General features: G+C 47.1%; 1 protein-coding gene across 12 annotated transcripts in view; it reads right to left on the bottom strand.

Moving 5' to 3' along the window:
• Positions 1 to 9,878: 9,878 nt before the first annotated feature.
• The window catches only part of Zcchc2 (zinc finger CCHC-type containing 2), an 86,958-nt gene continuing 76,940 nt past the window's right edge, over positions 9,879 to 19,896 (bottom strand). For 9 of the 12 annotated variants that reach the window (XM_063272218.1, XM_063272222.1, XM_063272220.1 and 6 more), the window contains 3 exons: positions 18,446 to 18,566; positions 12,499 to 12,582; positions 9,879 to 10,652 (listed from right to left, as the gene is read on the bottom strand). In XM_063272218.1, coding sequence (XP_063128288.1) covers positions 10,601 to 10,652; positions 12,499 to 12,582; positions 18,446 to 18,566 — 257 coding nt within the window. In that variant the 3' untranslated portion in view covers positions 9,879 to 10,600. The remainder of the gene's footprint in view (positions 10,653 to 12,498; positions 12,583 to 18,445; positions 18,567 to 19,896) is intronic. The other 3 variants (XM_063272221.1, XR_010056913.1, XM_039090658.2) reach the window with 3 other exon arrangements.

Genomic DNA, 19,896 nt, shown 5'->3' with positions numbered 1-19,896 from the left:
GCTAGGCATGGTGGCACATGCTTGTGAGCCAAGCATTTAGGAAGCTGAGGGAAGGAGATTGATGAGAGTCCACACCAGTTTATGCTGCATAGAGAGTCAGAGGCTCTTCTGGCCTGTATAGATATATGCCTTGTCTCAAAAACAAACAAACAAAACAAGTAATTTAATTTAGGATCTGCTGTTGGTGCTGTTGACAAGGAGCACCCTGAACAGGAGTGAAGGCAGAAGAGGGGGAGGAAAGTCAGTCAGAGCCGACAGCTGGGGTAGGAACATGGATCCGGGTGGCTATAGCTCAGGTCACCTGGTACTGATGGGAACAGCACCAGTGGCTGTGTGTCTGGGAACCCCAAGGAAGACAAGAGCATAATATGGCCAGACAACACAACACAGGCAGCGCTGGCAAGCAGATGTCATTTCTCACCTTGGTGATTACATGGAGGCCTGAGCCTCGGGGATGAAAGGGACCACAAGGGCTGCTGTCTGCAGTAGGTTAGGACAAGACTCCTTGCTTACGGCAGTGGTCACCTATGCAATTCTGAACAGCAAAGACAGCAGGAAATTTTCAAAATATCAGAAAGGGCAATCAGGCCTTCTGCCAAACACCTTATTTTTCTGTTTTCTGTGTGCTTGTGTGCGTGTGTGTGTGTGTGTGTGTGTGTGTGTGTGTGTGTGTGTGTACATGTGTGTGCATGTGTTCTTATGTATATGTGTTTGTGTGTCCATGTGTATGTATGTGCTCATGTGTATGTGTGTATGCATTGTGTTCATATGCATATGTGCTCGTGTGTGTGCATGTGTGTGTACCTGTTATGTTGTACATATGTGGAGGAGAGAGGTTAGTCTAGGGTGTCTTCTATCACTCTCCACTGTATTTTTTGAGGCAAGGTCTCTCATTAAATCTGGGGCTCAGTGATTGAGCTAGGCCGGCGGGCCCCAGGTACCACTCTGGGAGTGCAGGCACATACTTGTTGTGTGGCTAGGGATCCAAGCTCAGCACAGCATGAGCCATCTCCTAGCCCATCTGTCTTTCTCTGTCTGGTTTTCCTTCCCATGTTTGTGGCTTCCATTTCTCCACTACCTCACATCTGAGCACCTCTCCTGGCTTTCTTTTTCCTCCTCACATCTCTGCTCTGTCTCCTTCCTGCTTTTCAGTGCAGAGAACCCCTGGTTATAAATATGTAGTCATGGTGCTTGGAGCCTGGAGCTCACAAGCTATGGAGCTTGTGAGCAGAACACAAACCAGAAACAGAAGAAGCAGCCACAGCCCATCCCCGCCCTCAGAGCCCACAGCTGCACTCTCAGGCTGCCGCTGCCCAACAGCTGCTTCCGATCTCGCGGCTCACTCTTCTCCAGATGACATCTTCCAGTATCAAAGACACTGCCAGCTGTCAAAATAAGCTCTTGTCTCTTCATATATGGGACAATTACTTCTGAAAATAGATTATGCAAACATAAACAAGCCAAAGGAAGGAACGGAGATTGCCGGGCAACCCCCCTCCCCACTCTAAATTCATCCTCTCTACCGAAGCAGTGACTGAAACGACCTCTTTAGAGACTTTAGAGCAGCACATCCTCCCAGACAAGCTCCCATCAAAGGAAAACAGCAAAGGGGATAAGGGAGTTTGATCTCTGGGTGAAGTGTTTGAGACAAAAGATTGGCAGAACCTAAAGTTAATTATTCACCTCCCTCTCCCTCCCTCCTCCTTCCTCTCTTCTGTCCTCCTCCCTCACCTCCCCTCTTCTCCCTTCTTATCTCCAACAAACCAATACACAGTAAGCATAGAGAAAAGCAAAGTGAATTTCTAACAAGGTGGGGATAAAACAGTCAGGGGCCCTAGGAAGATAGAAGTAGGGTAACCTTAGGCATTTTCAAAAGTCCTCCTCTCCTGGACGAAAATTACACACACACACACACACACACACACACACACACACACACACACACACACAGGCATACATGTTAGACATCAAACTAGAGGTTCTGTTAGTCTTGCCCCAGCAACCCTAACTAAACCAGTTAAACTGTTTCTGCCTGTTTGCCAAGTTATTAGATGAGGATCCTAAACTTGACTGGAGGTTTGTTTTGAGGGTCAGATGGGAGCATGGCTAGGACGCAGGGTGAGAGACCTGAGAGAGCCCTCAGTGGAAGGTGTGTCACCGTGTGTAAGAGTGAGTCCTTTTCAACTTGCTGGAGCACCCAGGTTTATTTTTAAATGTCACCGGATCTCCTATAACACAATGACAATCTGCCGCATGTGAAGATTCAGCCCCACTCACAATGGCTATGATGAAACCTCCCAGCCCACGCCCACAGTCAAGCAACAGCAGCAGTATGAGATCAAGGTGGAAGAGTGCACAGCTGGCAGGCTCTCGAGGCTGCCCTACCCACAGGGCTGGCAGTTATGACCTGGGACCTGGATCTTTGGGGCCCAGTTAACCATAAGAGCTGATATTCTGAAAGAGTATGTTAGGCCAGATGCACAGGGAAGCAAAAGCATTCATCCAGGAGACAGGAAGCTGGGAATTGATGGGCGGTCCCCAGAGATCCTGTCCAGGGTACATCATCATTGATGTCTACAGGCTAACAAAAGGCTCTGTCTCACTAATCAGAAGTTGCAGGGCTGCAGGTCCTTCAGTTAATGACGAACCTGAGCAGATCTGGAAAGCCAGTTTGTTCTCCCTGTGGACTGGGCGCAAGATGGCGTGCCACAACTTGCCAGAAGGTGGAAGCTCCAGAAGTCACATTGAACAGAGAACTCATATGAGGTCACATGAGGACTTTCAAACTCTACCGATGCCTACAGGCAGGCAGCGCAGTAATGGAGGTGGGGCATACGGGAGCCTAGGGCAGAATTTGGAACTAGTTGGTGACAAGCTAATGACAGGAATGGCACTTTCCCTGCCGTCATTCCAATGCCCATGGCTAATGGAGGAGGAGTCTTTCCTGCTCAGGCAGAGATTGGGTTCTTGTCTCACAATTGTAGAGAATCTGTACAGATGGTGGTCACATAACTGCTTGCTTAGTGTCTGATTACAGAATGGAGAGAAATATCTAGAAGGGATCCTACCATGTTGGGAGAAAGATTTTATAAAAGATTTTGAGCAAGTGGTATGCAATGGCCTTACTTTCTACTGTGTCTGGGCAAGAAGTAAAGGGACTTTTGAACAAAGTTTCCTGGTCTTGTGTTCTCACCTCAGGGGAGCATAGTTAAAACCATGTGCTTGCTCGGGGACATGCCCACAGTGTCTCAGTGCTAGGGGACAGGCCCACAGTGTCTCAGTGCTAGGGGACAGGCCCACAGTGTCTCAGTACTAGGGGACAGGCCCACAGTGTCTCAGTGCTAGGGGACAGGCCCACAGTGTCTCAGTACTAGGGGACAGGCCCACAGTGTCTCAGTGCTAGGGGACAGGCCCACAGTGTCTCAGTACTAGGGGACAGGCCCACAGTGTCTCAGTGCTAGGGGACAGGCCCACAGTGTCTCAGTGCTAGGGGACAGGCCCACAGTGTCTCAGTGCTAGGGGACAGGCCCACAGTGTCTCAGTACTAGGGGACAGGCCCACAGTGTCTCAGTGCTAGGGGACAGGCCCACAGTGTCTCAGTGCTAGGGGACAGGCCCACAGTGTCTCAGTGCTAGGGGACAGGCCCACAGTGTCTCAGTGCTAGGGGACAGGCCCACAGTGTCTCAGTACTAGGGGACAGGCCCACAGTGTCTCAGTGCTAGGGGACAGGCCCACAGTGTCTCAGTGCTAGGGGACAGGCCCACAGTGTCTCAGTACTAGGGGACAGGCCCACAGTGTCTCAGTGCTAGGGGACAGGCCCACAGTGTCTCAGTACTAGGGGACAGGCCCACAGTGTCTCAGTGCTAGGGGACAGGCCCACAGTGTCTCAGTGCTAGGGGACAGGCCCACAGTGTCTCAGTGCTAGGGGACAGGCCCACAGTGTCTCAGGTCCTCGTCTTTGTGAGCTTCCTTGAGCTTTGCTGAGCGGGCAAGCTGTCTCCACGTTCAGCTTCAGCACCTCATCCATGAAACATCCTCCTGACAGCTGATTAGAACAGTTGGCTGGAACAGAAGCGACCAGCTCCAGACAGCAGCAGACAAGGTGGTCACTGGGATGTGTTGAATTGTAATATCAACCCCAGGTTGAAACCGTGATCCATAAAAATCTGTAAGACTTATCTAAAATATAGGAAAAGTCCCCTGCTGATTTCAAAAGAACTTTGCTCTAGGTGACCCTTCAGGACCTCCAGCCTCCAAAACTAGGGGACTTTACTCTCATGTTTCAAGCCACTGAGTCTGTAGCAATTTGTTCTGGCAGCCCTGAGTAATTTGTTCAGGCACCCCAGAAAGGGAGCAGATTCCAGAAGCTGAGTTAGAATTGTTAGGATTTAAATTATATCCTTACAAGTATTTATGTACACGTGATAACCCCAGGGTAGGGTTATTGGTTCTGTGTCCGCCCCACCACAGGACACAGCCACTTGGGGAGGCAGGACTCTGTAACTGACTATGCTGTAACTAAGTCCTGGGACACTGCTCTGGGGTTGGGCAATCTGACAACTGGAGCTGGCTTGGAGGTCCCTAGACCTGTCACAAGGCTGGGACCATCAGGTTCCCAGGTTCTTGGGCATCCAGGTGGCAATGGAAGCTGCAGAAGAGCTGAGAACGGAGTGGAGGCCTGTGGGCTGGATCTATCCCAGAGCTGGGGGATGGGGAAGGAGGTCCTGGCTCACCTCATGGTGGTGGGAGTTCTTGGCTTGACTGTGGTGGTGGGCTTGGGCTTGGACTTGGTGGTGGTCGTGGCTGGGAGGGCAGAGAGGCCTTCTACAGGAGACTAGACTCTTGTAGGCTCTATAGGCAAAGGCCTTTTCCATGGCTCCCCACAGCGGATCCCGATGAAAAGAGACGGTCTGTGCTTCCAAATCATTTATTGTCATGGCAGAAAGTAGACTCATAAAAGCACACCCCACTTGTGAGGGTGAGCCCAAGATTAAATACCTTTTGGAGGGTGGCTTCTAGGAACCTAATTAGCATGGAGATCTCTGTCTTGAGCCTACTGACCACAGGTCACGTCCTCTACATGTGGAGGGGGCTTGGGGTATTGCCCTTACTTGACTGATGGCCACAAATCTATAGGTGGCTGTGGGTAGTATAGAGGCCTGGTGCCCAGGAGCACACAAAGTTCCTACTGTCCCTTCAGGGTCATGGGGCTTCTAGCCCTAAGCTCAACGGGGACCAAGCTACCTTTCACAGTCCCATAAGCCAGGACCTCAAATATGGCCGTGTTTGGAAATAGGGTTATTACAGACGAAATCTTTTTTTTTTTTTTTTGTACAAAAAAGGAATAAAGCTGAGCATTGTGGAAGGAGCACAGGGAGGCCGTGGTATGCTGGTTGGGATGCAGCAAGGCTCTTGGCTGGGCAGAGTCCAAGCAGGCTGCGGACTTCGGCACGACCTGACAGTGTGCAGAGCCCTCAGTGTGACCTGAAAGGGTGCTGCTCCTATCGCATCCTTAAGATGCACATTCCTTTTTGGAGTAGATTAATATACCTACTGTGAGTCGAGGATGCAGCTCAGTTGACCACATGTGTGACCGGCTCAGTGAAGCTAATTAAATACTGCACAACTGGAAATGTGGCCTGCAGTATTATAACCTCAGCACCTGGCAAGAGGGACAAGAGGGTCACAGTCATCCTTGACTACATTGTTAGTGAGACCAGCCTGGGATGCTGACTTGGAAGGGGTGTAACTAGAGTAAGTAATTCTGGATAAATTGGTGTAGAAAATTATGATACTTTATGTGGGAGCAAGGGATCTGGCCTTCTGTTTTGGTTATAACAGAAGAGTCGTAGATTCTTAGCGTATTAGGTCAGGACACACAAGGATTGATTGGTTACTCCTTAGTCTTGTTACTAAGGAAAATTAGGAAAGCTTCTATGGTGGCTTCTATACAGAGACTTTCTAAGTTTCAGAGCTGAAAGAGAGGGGCAGAAGAGAAAGGAAGAAAGGGCATGTGTTTACTTCTCAGGAAAAGAACAAAGCTTGGCACGAAGACTGGACCTCAGTCCAGTGTTTAAATTAAAAGATAATGCCAGGCCCCTGTGAGCAGAGACAGGGCCCCTCTGCTGGAGCACAGTCAATACTCTGCTACCCTCAGGGAAGCTCGCCTCAAGACTTCCCAGAGATCCCTGAAACCTCCTAGAACTGCTCGTCATCCCTGCGGGCAGCCCCACTACACGGCAAGCCCAGTACCACAGTGCTGAACGGAAAGGACATAGCATTTACATCAGATGCCAGTCTGGAAAGAGACCTTTGGGGCCTCGGGTCTCCCATTTTTGAGTCATTGGGAAGGTTAGGTATTAGGGGTAACATGAAGAGATCCAAGTTTCCCAGGAGCTCAAGTTGTGCAGTCTGGTGTTTTGACACAGAGCCAAGGTGCAAACTGATAGCTATTCTTAATGGCGAGGTGCTCCAGAATCTACAGAGAAGGCCATAGACCTTGAGAATGAGAAAGAACAAGAGGAAAGCAAGATGGAGTCGAATAGTACTTCCTTTCTTCTGTTAACAGGCCTAAGCAAGCACTTGTATCTGGGGATGTTGGTTCCTGTAGAGAGTAGAAAAGAGCTAAGGCATCCCTGTGAGGGCCATTCTACACGAGTTGGGGCAGGGCAGAAATACCAGATCCATCTCGGACCAGGTTTAGACTTATGTTAGATGTCTACACAAGAGAGCCCGTGGGAGCTTCCTAGATAGGGCTAAAAGGCCCAGCTAATTAGCAGGTAAAGTGAGCTATTTATGTGCAGAAAGCAATATGCACTTTGAGGAGCCCTTAGGAGGGACCCGCCAGTACACAGTCAGGCCATATCCTGACTTCAAATGAGCTTGGTGCTTGTTCTTCACCCCCCTGAGTGGGAATTCACTGCTGTGCATGAACTGGGCTTCTATTGTCACCTACTGGAGTCTGTGGCCCTTAGGCAGTTCACAGTGGGAGTTGCTGTTGACATCAAAGGCCTAAAAGATACAACCCTTTTATGAGGTAGCAAAACCTTGGTAGCATTGTTTTCTGTGATTACCGTAGGATAGACCGAAGGCCTCGAGTCAAGATGGTGAAAAGGACAGAAGAAAGAAAACCAAAACAATGTATTTTGGCTGTCATAGCAATATTTGATCAGCTATTACAAGAGCAAGCCAGGGGGATGGACACATTTGTAAGCAGAAATAGAAAGGAAAGGCCAAAGACAAATTAGAGCTGTGGCTTTAGCAAGCTTGAGGAAGTCTCCTGCTTCTGTATTTAGAATGCTAAGAAAGGAGGTTGGAATGCATTTTGATTGGGCCCAGGCTTGTCAGTGGCAGGGACACTTACCTACCCCATGCAAGTACCTGATGCCACCCTATCTCTGAATACAAAAAGGAAAGCTGTGTATAGAGATAATGTTGATTGGCAAGGGCTCAGTAGTTCAGGAAGGCATCTTAAGTGGGCACTGATGTTAAGCCTTAGCAGCAATATCAGATGAAAAGAAGGCTTTCTGGACTGGTTTGGCTGGCAGAGTTCTTGCTTGGCATACTTGAAACCCTAGATTGGCTCCTCAGCATCACAACTACTTGGTGTGGTAGCATGGGCCTGTAACCATAGCACCAATTAGGAGGATCAGGATTTCAAGGCCATACTCAGCCACATAGGGAGTTTGAGGCCAGTGTGGTATACAGGATCTTTAAAAATAAACAACCTGGATGGGCATTGGTGGTGCACACCTTTAATTTCAGCACATAGAAGGCAGAGGCAGGTGGATCTCTGCGTTCAAGACCAGCCTGGTCTGTAGAGTGAGTTCTAGGACAGCCAGGGCTACATAGGGAAACCCTGTCTCTAAAACCAAAGAAAATCAACCAACAAACAAAAATCGAGAGAGAGACAGAGACAGAGACAGAGAGACAGAGAGACAGAGAGACAGAGACAGACAGAGATAGACAGAGAGACAGAGAGGCAGAGAATAGAAAAATAAGCAACCACACTCCAGCAGCAGTTCCCTATAGCTCAAGGTATTTTATTACAGTGAGAGCAGATGATATTCAAGAGAAAAAGTGTAGAATGTACGTGTAGAAAAGTTTTTTACTTCATATTTATGTGTTTGAGAGTGTGTCTGGGTACCTGTGGAGGCCAGAAGACCTTGAGTTACCAAAGATTCTGAGCTACCTAATGTAGGCTCTGGGAATCAAACTCTATTCTTCTAGAACAGCAAGCGCTCTGAACTGCTGAGCCATATTTCTAGGATTCCTGACCAGAAGCAAACATATAAGAAACTTACTAAATTTCTTCAAAAATTATTGTTAGAGAAATTATGAGGTTGACCTCACCCTTCTCAAATTTTTGACTGAGGAAGACTTAACAAGAAGCTTTGGATATAATATCCAGGGGGAAAGTTCACACAGCTAGAATGTGCTAAGGAGAAACCCATTCCCAGGGAAGACTTGCAGACTTTCAAGGGCTTGCAGCAAACAGATGCAGGGGGCCTGAGGCAGACAGATCACAGAGGGACGTGCCATTGCTACTGGCAAGAGCGAGATTATTCTAGAGGCAACTGTACCCTGGTCCCTTAACTGAAACATTGGAACCCAAGGAACTCGAATTTTGCCCAGTCCACCATGCTGCGGGAAGGGAAAGGCTGATGCCTGCCACCAGCCAGAGGAGGAATTTGCACCCTGCCCCCACCCCACAACCCAGAAAGAGATTAAGAGATTCTGCAGAGTTCTGACAACTTATTAAGCTACCTTGTAGGGCAGGCTAGCCCAGAAGATGGCGAATGAATGACCAGCGGGGCTGCCTGGCCCACAACTGTTTAGCTTTTGGCTGGGTTTAAATAGAAGCTCCACTCTCTCTGTTACCACAGTCCCAAGACTCAGGATCATCCTTAGTGCTACAACAGAACACCAGCTGCAGCTTCCCCTCTGCTCTGTTCATGCCTCTTGTGGATCTCAGAGACTACAACCCTTCACCCACCTTCCCTTCCTGTCTTATGGCTAGGTCCCAGCCCCCAACTCAGGAGGACACCCCCTGCTCTACTGGAGGCCATGCCTGCCAGAATACCAGGTAGGCTGCCCATGGATCTGGATCTTCTGCAGCATCTCCTCCCCCTCATCCATGCCTTCTGTGGACCCCTCAGAATCAATGAAACGTAGGTGAGGTTTTTTTCTTATTAGGTTTTAGTCATAATCATAAACTTAACTTTGCAATCCAGCTAGACTTAGAGATGGGTTTTTGAGAAAAACAATGAGCTAGACAAACACTTACCCAAACTAACCAAAAGACAAATCGAAAATATCCAAATTAATACAATAAACAAAAAGGGAGACATAACAACAGACACTGAGGCAAATGAAAGACTCATGAGGACATATCTTTAAAACCTGTACTCCACAAAATTGGAAAATCTAAAAGGAATGGGTAATTTTTCTCAATAGGTACCTGTGATGGTTTGTATATGCTTGGGTCAGAGAATGGCACTATTAGGAGATGTGACCTTGTTGGAGTAGGTGTGTTACTGTGGGTGTGGTCTTCAATACCCTAGTCCTAGCTGCCTGGAAGTGAGTATTTGGCTAACAGCCTTCAGATGAAGATGTAGAACTCTCAGCTCTGTCTGACCGTGTCTACCTAGATGCTATTATATTCCCACCTTGAAGATAATAGACTGAACCTCTGACCCTATAAGCCAGCCCCAATTAAATGTTGTCCTTTATAAGATTTGCCTTGGTCATGGTGTCTGGTCACATCAGTAAAACCCTAAGACAGTAGCACTTACCAAAGTTAAATCAAGATCACAAATTTAATAGACCTGTAACCCCTAGTAAAATAGAAGTAGTCATTAAGTTCCCCAACCAAAAAAAAGGGTCAGATGATTTTATTGCAGAATTCGACCAGACCTTCAAAGAAGAGTTAACACCAATACTCCTCAGAGTATTTCACAGATAGATTTAACACCAATACTTTTCAGAGTATTTCACAGATAGACTTAACATCAATACTCTTCAGAGTATTTCACAGATAAGAAACAAAAGGTGAGAGGGATGTCACAGGCTGATTTCATGACAGACTTCAAATTGGCAGCTAAGGAGACTAGGCCTAATTCCAGGCAAACCCAGGCAAGCCAATTACTAGTAGGAAAAAAACAAAAAAAACAAAAAAACCCAACAACCCAGGCTCCAGCCTTCACACCTGGATAATGGCTCTAGAATGTCTAGAGATAGAATAAGATAAAACTTATCTACCCCAGAATTCCTCAGCAACAGTTTCCAGCCTTCCTACCTTGATAATGGTTTCAGAATGTTTAGGGATGGAGTAAGATAAAGCTCATCCACCCCAGAATTCCAGTGTGCTTTAAATCGAGCCTGAGAGCTCACTTTGGTGTCTCTCCATTTTGGAGTGAGGGACCCCAGCATTCTGGACTTCTGCAGAATAAAATGCTTTTTGCTGTTTGAGACTGGAGTGTTATCCTTTGACAACCAATGGACCCTTACATTTGGGGGCTTGTCCAGGATTTGCTGGAGACCCCTAATCCATATAGTGGAGTGGGTTTTATTTGTTTGTTTTTAATCTCCCATTGGTAATTCAGGATGCCCAGTTGTCTTCTTTCTTGTACATATCTGTGTTTCTGTTTAATCTGGAGAGAGAAAAAGCAGACAGGATGAGTATATAATGAAGTACACTTCTGATCCCCTACTGGAAGCAGGAAAGCTTGCTTTTTGCTCATCTGATTTCTGTGGGCCTCCTGTGCACAGGGAAGAGGACTGTGTGGGACAGTCCCAGGAGTGTCCTTCCGTGTCTGCCTGTGTGTATTTTTGTGCTTTTTGTCCTCTCACACACATTTTTCTTTGATTCCTAGGATGGGACAGGCACAGAGCACCTCATTGGGCTTGGTTCTGCACCATTTTAAGGACTTTTGCCATGTTGCAGAAGACTCTGGTCTAGTTGTTTGTCCTAGCAAACTAACTATCTCTTGCAGGATTGAATGGCTCACCTATGAAGTAGGATGGCCAGGAAGAAATGTTTTATCTCCCTACCATTTACTGGGTAAAGGCTGTAATTTATGAGGCTTGGGGCCGCCCAGACTGAGTGCCCTATATCACCACATGGCAATCCCTGGCTGAGAAGCCCCTGTTTAGATAAAACCTTTTTTTGTTACTGGCCTCCCTGCTCCTCACCCATCTTCTCTAAAGGAGGGTTGGCCTAGTCTCCCTGCCTTGCTCCCCCTTCTTCTCCTGAGGACGATCTCTGCCCCCTTCCCTATGTTACAGATTCTGTCACCATTGCCCCTGCCCAAGCTTCACAGTCAGAGGGAGGAGCAGCCCCTAACTCCACTTGGAGTCCATCTCACACTCGGACCACATTGCCCAGAGGGCTGTCTCTACAATGGCCTTACCCCTCCAGAGTATGGGACCCCCAGTAGACAGTTCATGACATGTGTGCCATCCCCAGTAATGATCATTACAATTGGAAATTGCAGAACCCGCCATTTTCAGAAAGACCATCAGCTCTCGGGTCTTCTAGATTCAATCATGCTGACTCACTTGCCCACTGGGATGACTGTCAGCAATTGCTCCAAGTCCTTTTTACAACAAAGGGGGAGAGAGAGAGAAAGAGAGAGAGAGGGAGAGAGAGAGAGAGAGAGAGAGAGAGAGAGAGAGAGAGAGAGAGAGAACACGAGAACTGTGGGAGTCCCCCAGAAATGGTTCCGGAAGCAAATGGGCTGACTACTCAAGTCCAGGCTGATAGCCTTTCCTTTAACTTGACCCGACTAGGATTTTAGCACTGCTGAATTTATCTAAGGTGAGCTAGGTAATGCAGGGAAAGAATGAGAGCCCCAGGGAATATCTAGAAATACTTTTTGGAGCCTTTAGGACATAACTCCTTTTGACCCAGAAGCCAGAGAGCACCAGTCACTATGAGTTTGGCTTTTGTTGGCCAAGCTGTCCCTGACATCTGTCAGAAGCTTCAGTGCCTGGATGGTTTTGTCAGTAAGCAACTGACTGAGTTAGTAGCCATAGCTGAGAAGATTTTCAATGACCAGGGGACTCCAGAGGACCAACAGACCAGAGGACTGGTGAAAGCGCTACTCGCTGCCATGAGCCAGAGATGTCCTGATAAGAGAGAGCTGAAAAACCTAGTTCATGGAAGGGGCAAGGGTAAGACCACTCACGCTGAAGGAAAAATCACCCTCCATTAGAAAGGGACGAATGTGCCTATTGCAAGGGAAAAAACATTGGAAAAATGAGTGCCCTAAAAAATATCAAAGAGAGGGCCCAAAGGTTCTGGAATTAGAACTAGATGACTGAGGGTGTCGGTGCTCAACCCCCCTCCATGAGCCCTGGGTAACCCTTAAGGTGGAGGGGAAGCCCATACACTTTCTGGTGGACATGGAGTCATGGGTACAAGGGGCAACAGGCACCAAGCGCTATCCGTTGACTACGCAAAGAAAAGTAGACTTGGGAATGTGATGGGTCACTCACTCAGTGATGGTCATTCCTGGATGTTCATACACTCTGCTGGGAAGAGACCTCCTTAGCAAAATGGGAGCCCAAATCCATTTTGGCCTAGAGGAAGTGGAAGTGCTAGATAAGAATGATACCATTCATTGGCCCTAGAAGAGACCTTGGCCCTAGAGGAGAAATGAAAACTGTTCCCTCAGCCCCATCTCCAAGCTCATTATTCCAGAGGTTCCTAGCAGAAGTCCCAAAGGTCTGGGCAGAAAGAGTCCAATGGGACTCACCTGACATCAGGACCCAGTTCTAGTTCAATTAAAAGCTGGAGCCACCCAGCCTGAATCAGGCAATAAGTATCCAATGCCCAGGGGCGTAAGAACGGGGATCACCCTCACATTAACCGGCTCTGGAAGGCAGGGATTCGGATTCTTGCCCATCAGCATGGAACACTTCCCTCCTTCCCACCAAGAAGCCCCATTCCAATGACTATGCACCCACATAGGATTTAAGTGAGGTAAAAAGAGGGAGGAAGACATCCCTTCCACAGTTCCAAAGCCGTATACCTTGCTGAGCAGCCTCCCTCTCAAGCACACAACATATGCTGTTCTCCACCTGAAGGCTGTCTTCTTCAACCTGTCCTGACACCCAATAGCCAGCCTCTATTTGCCTATGAATGTCAAGACTTATAGAGAGGTTTCAGCTGACAACAGAGTTGAATCTGCCTGCCTCAAGGATTCAAGAACTCTCCCACTACTTTCGAGGCACTGCACAAAGATTTGGGTGAGTACCAGCAAGCTCATTCCCAAATAACAGAGCTCCAGTATGGAGATGACATCCTGACTTAGAGACATACCAGGAGGCCCACAAGACCTGCTACAGGAGCTGAGTCAATTTGCCTACTGAGTGTCTGCTAAGAAAACCCAGTTTTGTCAACTTGAGGTCACCTATCCGGGGTAGTTACTTAAAGGGGGCCAGCACATGCTGTTGGATGCCTGGAAGCACACCAACGTTAGCATCGTAGTCCCATCAACCCGAAGGCAAGTATGAATCTTTCTGGGATCTGACAGGTTCTGTAGACTTTGGGTGCCAGGATTCACTGAGTTAGCCAATCTGTTATATGAAGCCACAGGGGACCAAGAAGACAAACTAGAATGGACCCCTGAGACAGACATTGCTTTTAAGACTCTAAGAAGAGCCTTATTGGAGATGCTGGCCCTGGTCCACCCAGACAGTCACAAACCTTTTCGCCTGTGAGATGAAAAACTGTGCCAGGAAGTTTGTTAAGGTAGAGCAGGTCAAGACCTGAAAACTTGGTGGGCACACACCTGAAGCTTAGGTGACTCCCAGCTCCCTGCTGGACTCCTGACTTGGAACACGTACCATGCTTCTCACATAAAAGAGATGTGACCACAGTCATGTAGTCCCAAAACAGAGTTCTCCATGCTAACAAGGTACCTCGAGGCCTAGAGGGCTGAACCGGTAAGTCTGCCCTCCCAGACACTCCTCCCTGCAACAGGTATTTAATCTTAGGCCCACCCTGAGGAGTGGGGTATGGTTTTATGCACCCACTTTCTGACACAATAATAAAGTGTTTAGAACCGTGGACTGTGTCTTTTCACTGAGATCCACCATGGGGAGCCATGAAGAAGTCCTTCGCCTACAGAGCCACAGCCTAATCTCCCAGAGAAGGCCTCTCTGTGCTCCCAACCACAGCAGCCATCGAGCCAACTGCTGCCAAGCTGAGGACAGTCATTCCTGACTGAGACAAGCTGGGGCTCCCCTTCTGCCCCCACCCTGGCCCCAGGCTAGATGCTGTTCCCAGCCCAGAGGCCCTAACCCTGTTCTTTGCTCTTTTGCAACTCCCAGCAGCACCTGGATGTCCCAAAGCCATGTCCCTGGCCTCAACTCAGGCACAGGAACCCCCAGAGAGCTCCGGCTTTCCCACATCTCAGACTGTGCTTTCTCATCCCCAGATTGGTGCCTCAGTGCTTCCCTAAAGCCCAGCACCTGCCCCTGTGGCAGTGTGAGATAAACACAGTCAGAGTCCCTGTGTTCTGCTTCCCCAAGCAGCCATGCCCAGTGGTAGAGTGGACATTGGCCAAATACCCCTGCACCACCTGTATGTGGATGAGACAAAGGGGATAGCAAAGGGGGTGCTCATCCAAACTTTGGGACCTTGGAAAGACCTGTGGCTTATTTATCTAAGAAGCTGGACCCAGTGGCCCAAGGATGACGAGCCTGCCTTAGGATCATAGCTGCCACTGCCCTGCTAGTCAAGGATGCTGACAAAATAAACATGGGGCAGGAACTTGTTATCACCACCCCCATGCTGTTGAGGGAACCTTCAAGAACTCACACAGCATGTGGCTGTCCAAACCCAGACTGGTGCATTTTCAGGCTCTACTGTTGAATCCCCCTTGAATAAGATACAACCCATCATCTGCCCTACACCCAGCCACTCTGCTACCTGACCCTTCCTCAGATGTGCAGCATGACTGATTGCTCTGTAGTTTGGGCACACCCAGAACATCAAGCCAGACTTCACTGACATCCCCTGGCCAGATGTGGAACGTATCCACTTCAAGGATGGGAGCAGTTTGATCCAGAATGGAATCAGACACCCCTGAGTACACTGCTGAAGACAAATGAGATCAAGCAAAATGCCCAGGAGTTTACAGAAGAGATGGATGGTGCTGCCCCCTGAAGGCTGCTGATCCCTGAAGGCTGCTGCCCCCTGAAGGCTGCACCATCCTACATAAGGAGTTTGTCAAGCAGCTCATTCATGAGATTTATCAAGTTTCCCATCTGGGTCACTGAGAACTGAAGGAGTTACTACAAGGGGCAAGATACAAATATCTGATTTAGGACACTTGGTTGATCAGGTAATCACATACTGTCTGACCTTCCAGGCCATGAACACCTCAGGCCCCAATCCAAGAGCCTCTCCAGGAACTAGAATCAGAGGTCAATAGCCAGGGGCTAATTGGGAGATAGATTATGCAGAAATAAAATCAGGAACATACGGCTATAAGTGTTTTCTAGTTTTTTGTAGATACTTTTTCAGGATGGTTAGAAGTCTACCCTACAAAGGAAACTATGTAGTGGCAAACTCCTGGAAGATATCAGACACAGGTATGCCTACTCTGCTTGGGTCTGACAATGGGCTAACATTCATTTCTCTAGCACAGGTTCTGGGGACCAATTTACATTGTGCACACAGACCCCAGAGTTCAGGGCAAGCTGAGAGGATGAATCAGACACTAAAGGAGCTCTTTCCGCACTCCCGTCTAGGCTCTGTGATCAGCAACCACACGCCTCACTCAGCTCTGCCAATTGCTAACTGAAGCTTTTCTCAAGAACGCCTGTAACTGCGAATGCTCTCCACTGGTCAACCACCCCTCAGCTAGCTCCGCCAAGGCATCGATGTCTTCCCCGGCTGTGCTCTTTCTCCTGCCCACCTTAGTCACCATGGATGGAAAATACTAGACAGCCTTAATATTTTAAAAATAGATGGATATCTCAATGGCTGGGCAAGAATATCCTGTCCCACCTTCCTTGGCCTCTGCAGCCAGAGGCCATGCCGCTTCCTCCACTCCAACGCCTCTCATCTCCCTCTCTTCCTCCTCACCTTTTTCCTTTCACCCAGAGATTGGCTTCCATATCATTTACTGACACAATCAAGAGCCAATTAGGGATCAATACCTCCTGCTACATCTGGTTCCCTGGCTGGGAATCGAACCTGGGTCGCAGTGGTGAGCACACCAAATCCCAACAAAAGGTATTAGCAAGGCTGGACCAAGCACCCCTTCAATGTCTGCCTCTGCCCACCATCACTCCTTCACCAGGACCCACCACCCTTTCACCCTAGTGAGGTCTCACTTCATCTAACCAACTGCTACCTAAAACCTTAGTTCTACCTCCTGCACTACCCACTTCATCACCTGCATCAGGACCCCTGCAATTATTAGAAGCCACTTTCCTGGCCCTTAACTCTTCCCACCCAGACTTAACACAGGACTCTTGGCTATGTTTAAATGCTCATCCCCACTACTATGAAGGACTAGTTATCCCTGGAGACTATTCACAAAGCTGACCCTACAGTCAGTAATGGGACATTACTGGAAATTGGAAATAAAGTTTCCTCCAGTCTATTCCCACCTCTGCAACCTCACTGTAACTCCCATCGTTGCAGGATACATGCTGTCCCCAGAGGACGCTTGGTAGGCTTGTACCTTGAGGCTTACCCTATGCATTTATGGCCTGGTTGTAAGACAACTGAAGAATTTTTGTGTTCTAGTTTTATATCTAGAATGACTTAGTACTCTGGGGAAGATGTTATCAACCAGCTAGAACCTCCAAATAAAATGGTTAGCCATTTTCACTGTGGTCCTAGGCTCTCTCCATGGCATGGGGCTGTTTGTGCAGGGGCCTCAGCCCTAATACTCCAGGATAAAAATCACAAGGCCCTATGGATGACTATAGATGCAGAAACACAGGAGATGAAAAAGTCTATCATGGCCCTGTAGAATTCTCTATCCTACCTGGCAGAAGTAGTCCTACAGAACAGAAGAGGCCCAGACTTGCTGTTCCTCTAGCAGGGAGGACTCTGTGCAGCCTTAGATGAGGAATGTTGTTTCTATGGTGACTGCTTAGGGGTGGTCAAAGAATCTGTGGCCTTAGAAAGAGACTAAGAAAAGACAGAAGACTAGAAAGAGAACAGTCTCAGGGGTGGTATGAGTTTCTCTTCAACTGGTCTCCCTGCCTGACCACCCTTGTCTCTGATTCTCATCCTACTGATCTTGGCCTTGATTTGTGGTCCTTGTATAATCAATGCTTTAATTTCATTTGTTAAAGAACAAATTTCTACTGTTTAGTTAATGATTCCCAAACAACAGTACCAGCCCATAGAAACCTTAGAAACATCTCAAGGATTTGAGATGGCCCATTACTGAAAGGGGAGCATAAGAGGGATATGACAGGCTGACTTCTTGACAGGCTTCAAATTGGCAGTTAAGGTGACTAGGCCTGTGTCCAAGCAAGCCCAGGCAAGTCAATTACTAAAAGAAACCTCCCCCAGGCTCCAGCCTTCACATCTTGATAATGGCTCTGGATATGTCTAGAATAAGATAAAGCTCATCTACCCTGGAATTCCAGTATGCTTTAAACTAGGCCTGAGGGCTCACTTGGTTGTCTCTCTGTTGGGAGCGATGCCCTTAAAACCCTTCATTATTGATATTAATATTATAGTTAAAGTTAAGTATGACTGGGTTCATGGAAAATCCCCAGCCAGCTGCAGAAGACTAATACAAACCTGGTGGTCAGGATGATTAATGATATGACAAAGTTGTGACCTTGCTGAGAAATACATCTGACCTCAGGATGCCCAATGATATGACCTGTAACCTTTCTGAGGAACCAACATCCTGCTGACTAATGTTATGACAGACCTGTGACATTTCTGAGAAACCAACATCCTGTTGACATCAGCTGATCACAAGAGCAGTGTCCTTGGCCTTGGTAGATACTTCCCACATTCCCCCTCTCTCTGTTACCCCTGCTATGGTGTAAATTCAGCCTTGGAAAAAAAATAAAATTGTCGCCTTGATTAGACCCTTGTCTTGGCGTCCTTCTTCACATCTCTTATCCCCCATTTTCTTCCAGGTACCCTCTATACCCTCATTGACTGTCCTGCAGGACAGAACAACTGGACGGAACATCTCTCCATTTTGGAGTGAGGAACCCTAGCATGCTGGACGTCTGTACAGTAGAACACTCCCTGCCTGTGCATATTTGAGTCTGGGGTGGTCATTCTTTGGCAAACAATGGACCCTTACAAAGGAACACTGCCAAACTCATTCTATGAGGTCACAGTCACCCTGACACCTAAACCACATAGAGCCTGAACAAAGAAAAAGAGTTTTAGACCAATTTTCCTTCTGAACATAGATGTAAAACTACTCAATAAAATACTCACAAAACCAAATCCAAGAGCACATCAGAAATGACATCTACCATGATCAAGTAGGCTTCAGTCCAGAGACATAGGGATGGTTCAGTATACAAAACTAGTAAACATAATCCATCATAGAAATAAACTGGAAAGGAAAAAAAACATGACCATCTTATTAGATGCTGAAAAAGCATTTGACAAAATTTAACATCCCTTCATGATAGAAGTATTGGAGAGATTAGGAGCACAAGGCACATATATAAAAATAATATAAAAATAACTTTCAGTAAACCTGTAGCCAACATCAAATTAAATGGAGGGAAACTCAATACATTTCTACTAAAATCAGGAACAAGACAAGGTGTCTGCTTTCTCCCCATCTATTCAGTATAATTCTTGCAGTTTTAACTAGAGGAAGACAACTGAAGGGATCAAGTAAATACAAACTGGAAAGGAAGCAGTAAAAAGAAAATCAGTATTTTATACTATCATGATATGATAATATACATAAGCAACCCCCAAAATTCCACTAGGGATCTCCTTCAGCTGATGAACATTTTCAGCAAAGTGGCTGGACACAAGATTAACTAAAAAGAAAAAAAAAAGCCAGCAGCCCTCCTGTATAAGGGTGACAAATGTTCTGAGAAAGAAATCAGGGAAACAGCACCCTTTAAAGGAGCCTCAAATAATATAAAAATATCTTGGAGTGACTCTAACCAAGCAAGTGAAAGATTTGTATGGTTAAAAACTTCAAGAGTTTGAAGAAAAAAATTGAATATGGAAAGACCTTCCATGCTTAGGATCCATAGGATTAACAGTGAAAACGGCCATCCTACCAAAAGCAGTCTACAGATTCAGTGTGATCCCCACCAAAATTCCAGCACAATTCTTTATAGACCTTGAAGGACAATTCTCAACTTAATCTGTAAAAACAAAAACCCAGGGTAATCAAAATAATCCTGAATGATAAGAGAACCACTGGAGGTGTCACCATCCCTGATTTCAAGCTGTGTCTCAGAGCTATAGAGATAAAAGCTCATTAATCAATGGAATCAAATCAAAGACCCAGACATGAATCCACATGCCTATGGACATCCGACTTCTGATAAAGAAGCCAGAAACAGACAATGGAAAAGAAAGCATTTTCAACAAATGGTGCTGGTCTAACTCGATGTCTGAATGTAAAAGAATATAAATAGATCCGTATTTATCACCCTACACAAAACTCAAGTGTAAGTAGATCAAAGACCTCAACCAGATACACTGAATAAAACCAGATCCACTGAATCTGACAGAAGAGAAAGTAGGGAACGGCATTCCGCATGTTGGCGTAAGTTCCTGAATAGAACACCAGTAGCTCAGGCCCTAAGATCAACAATTAGTAAATGGGACCTCATGAAACTCAAAAGCTTCTGCAAGGCAAAGAACACTGTCAAAAAGACAAGGCAGAAGCTAACTCCACATCTGACAGAGGT

The sequence above is a fragment of the Rattus norvegicus genome, chromosome 13 (assembly GCF_036323735.1).
Source record: "Rattus norvegicus strain BN/NHsdMcwi chromosome 13, GRCr8, whole genome shotgun sequence".
Lineage (NCBI taxonomy): Eukaryota > Metazoa > Chordata > Mammalia > Rodentia > Muridae > Rattus > Rattus norvegicus.
The sequence above is the reverse complement of the archived record's forward strand: the minus strand, read 5'-3'. Positions and strand labels throughout refer to the sequence as shown.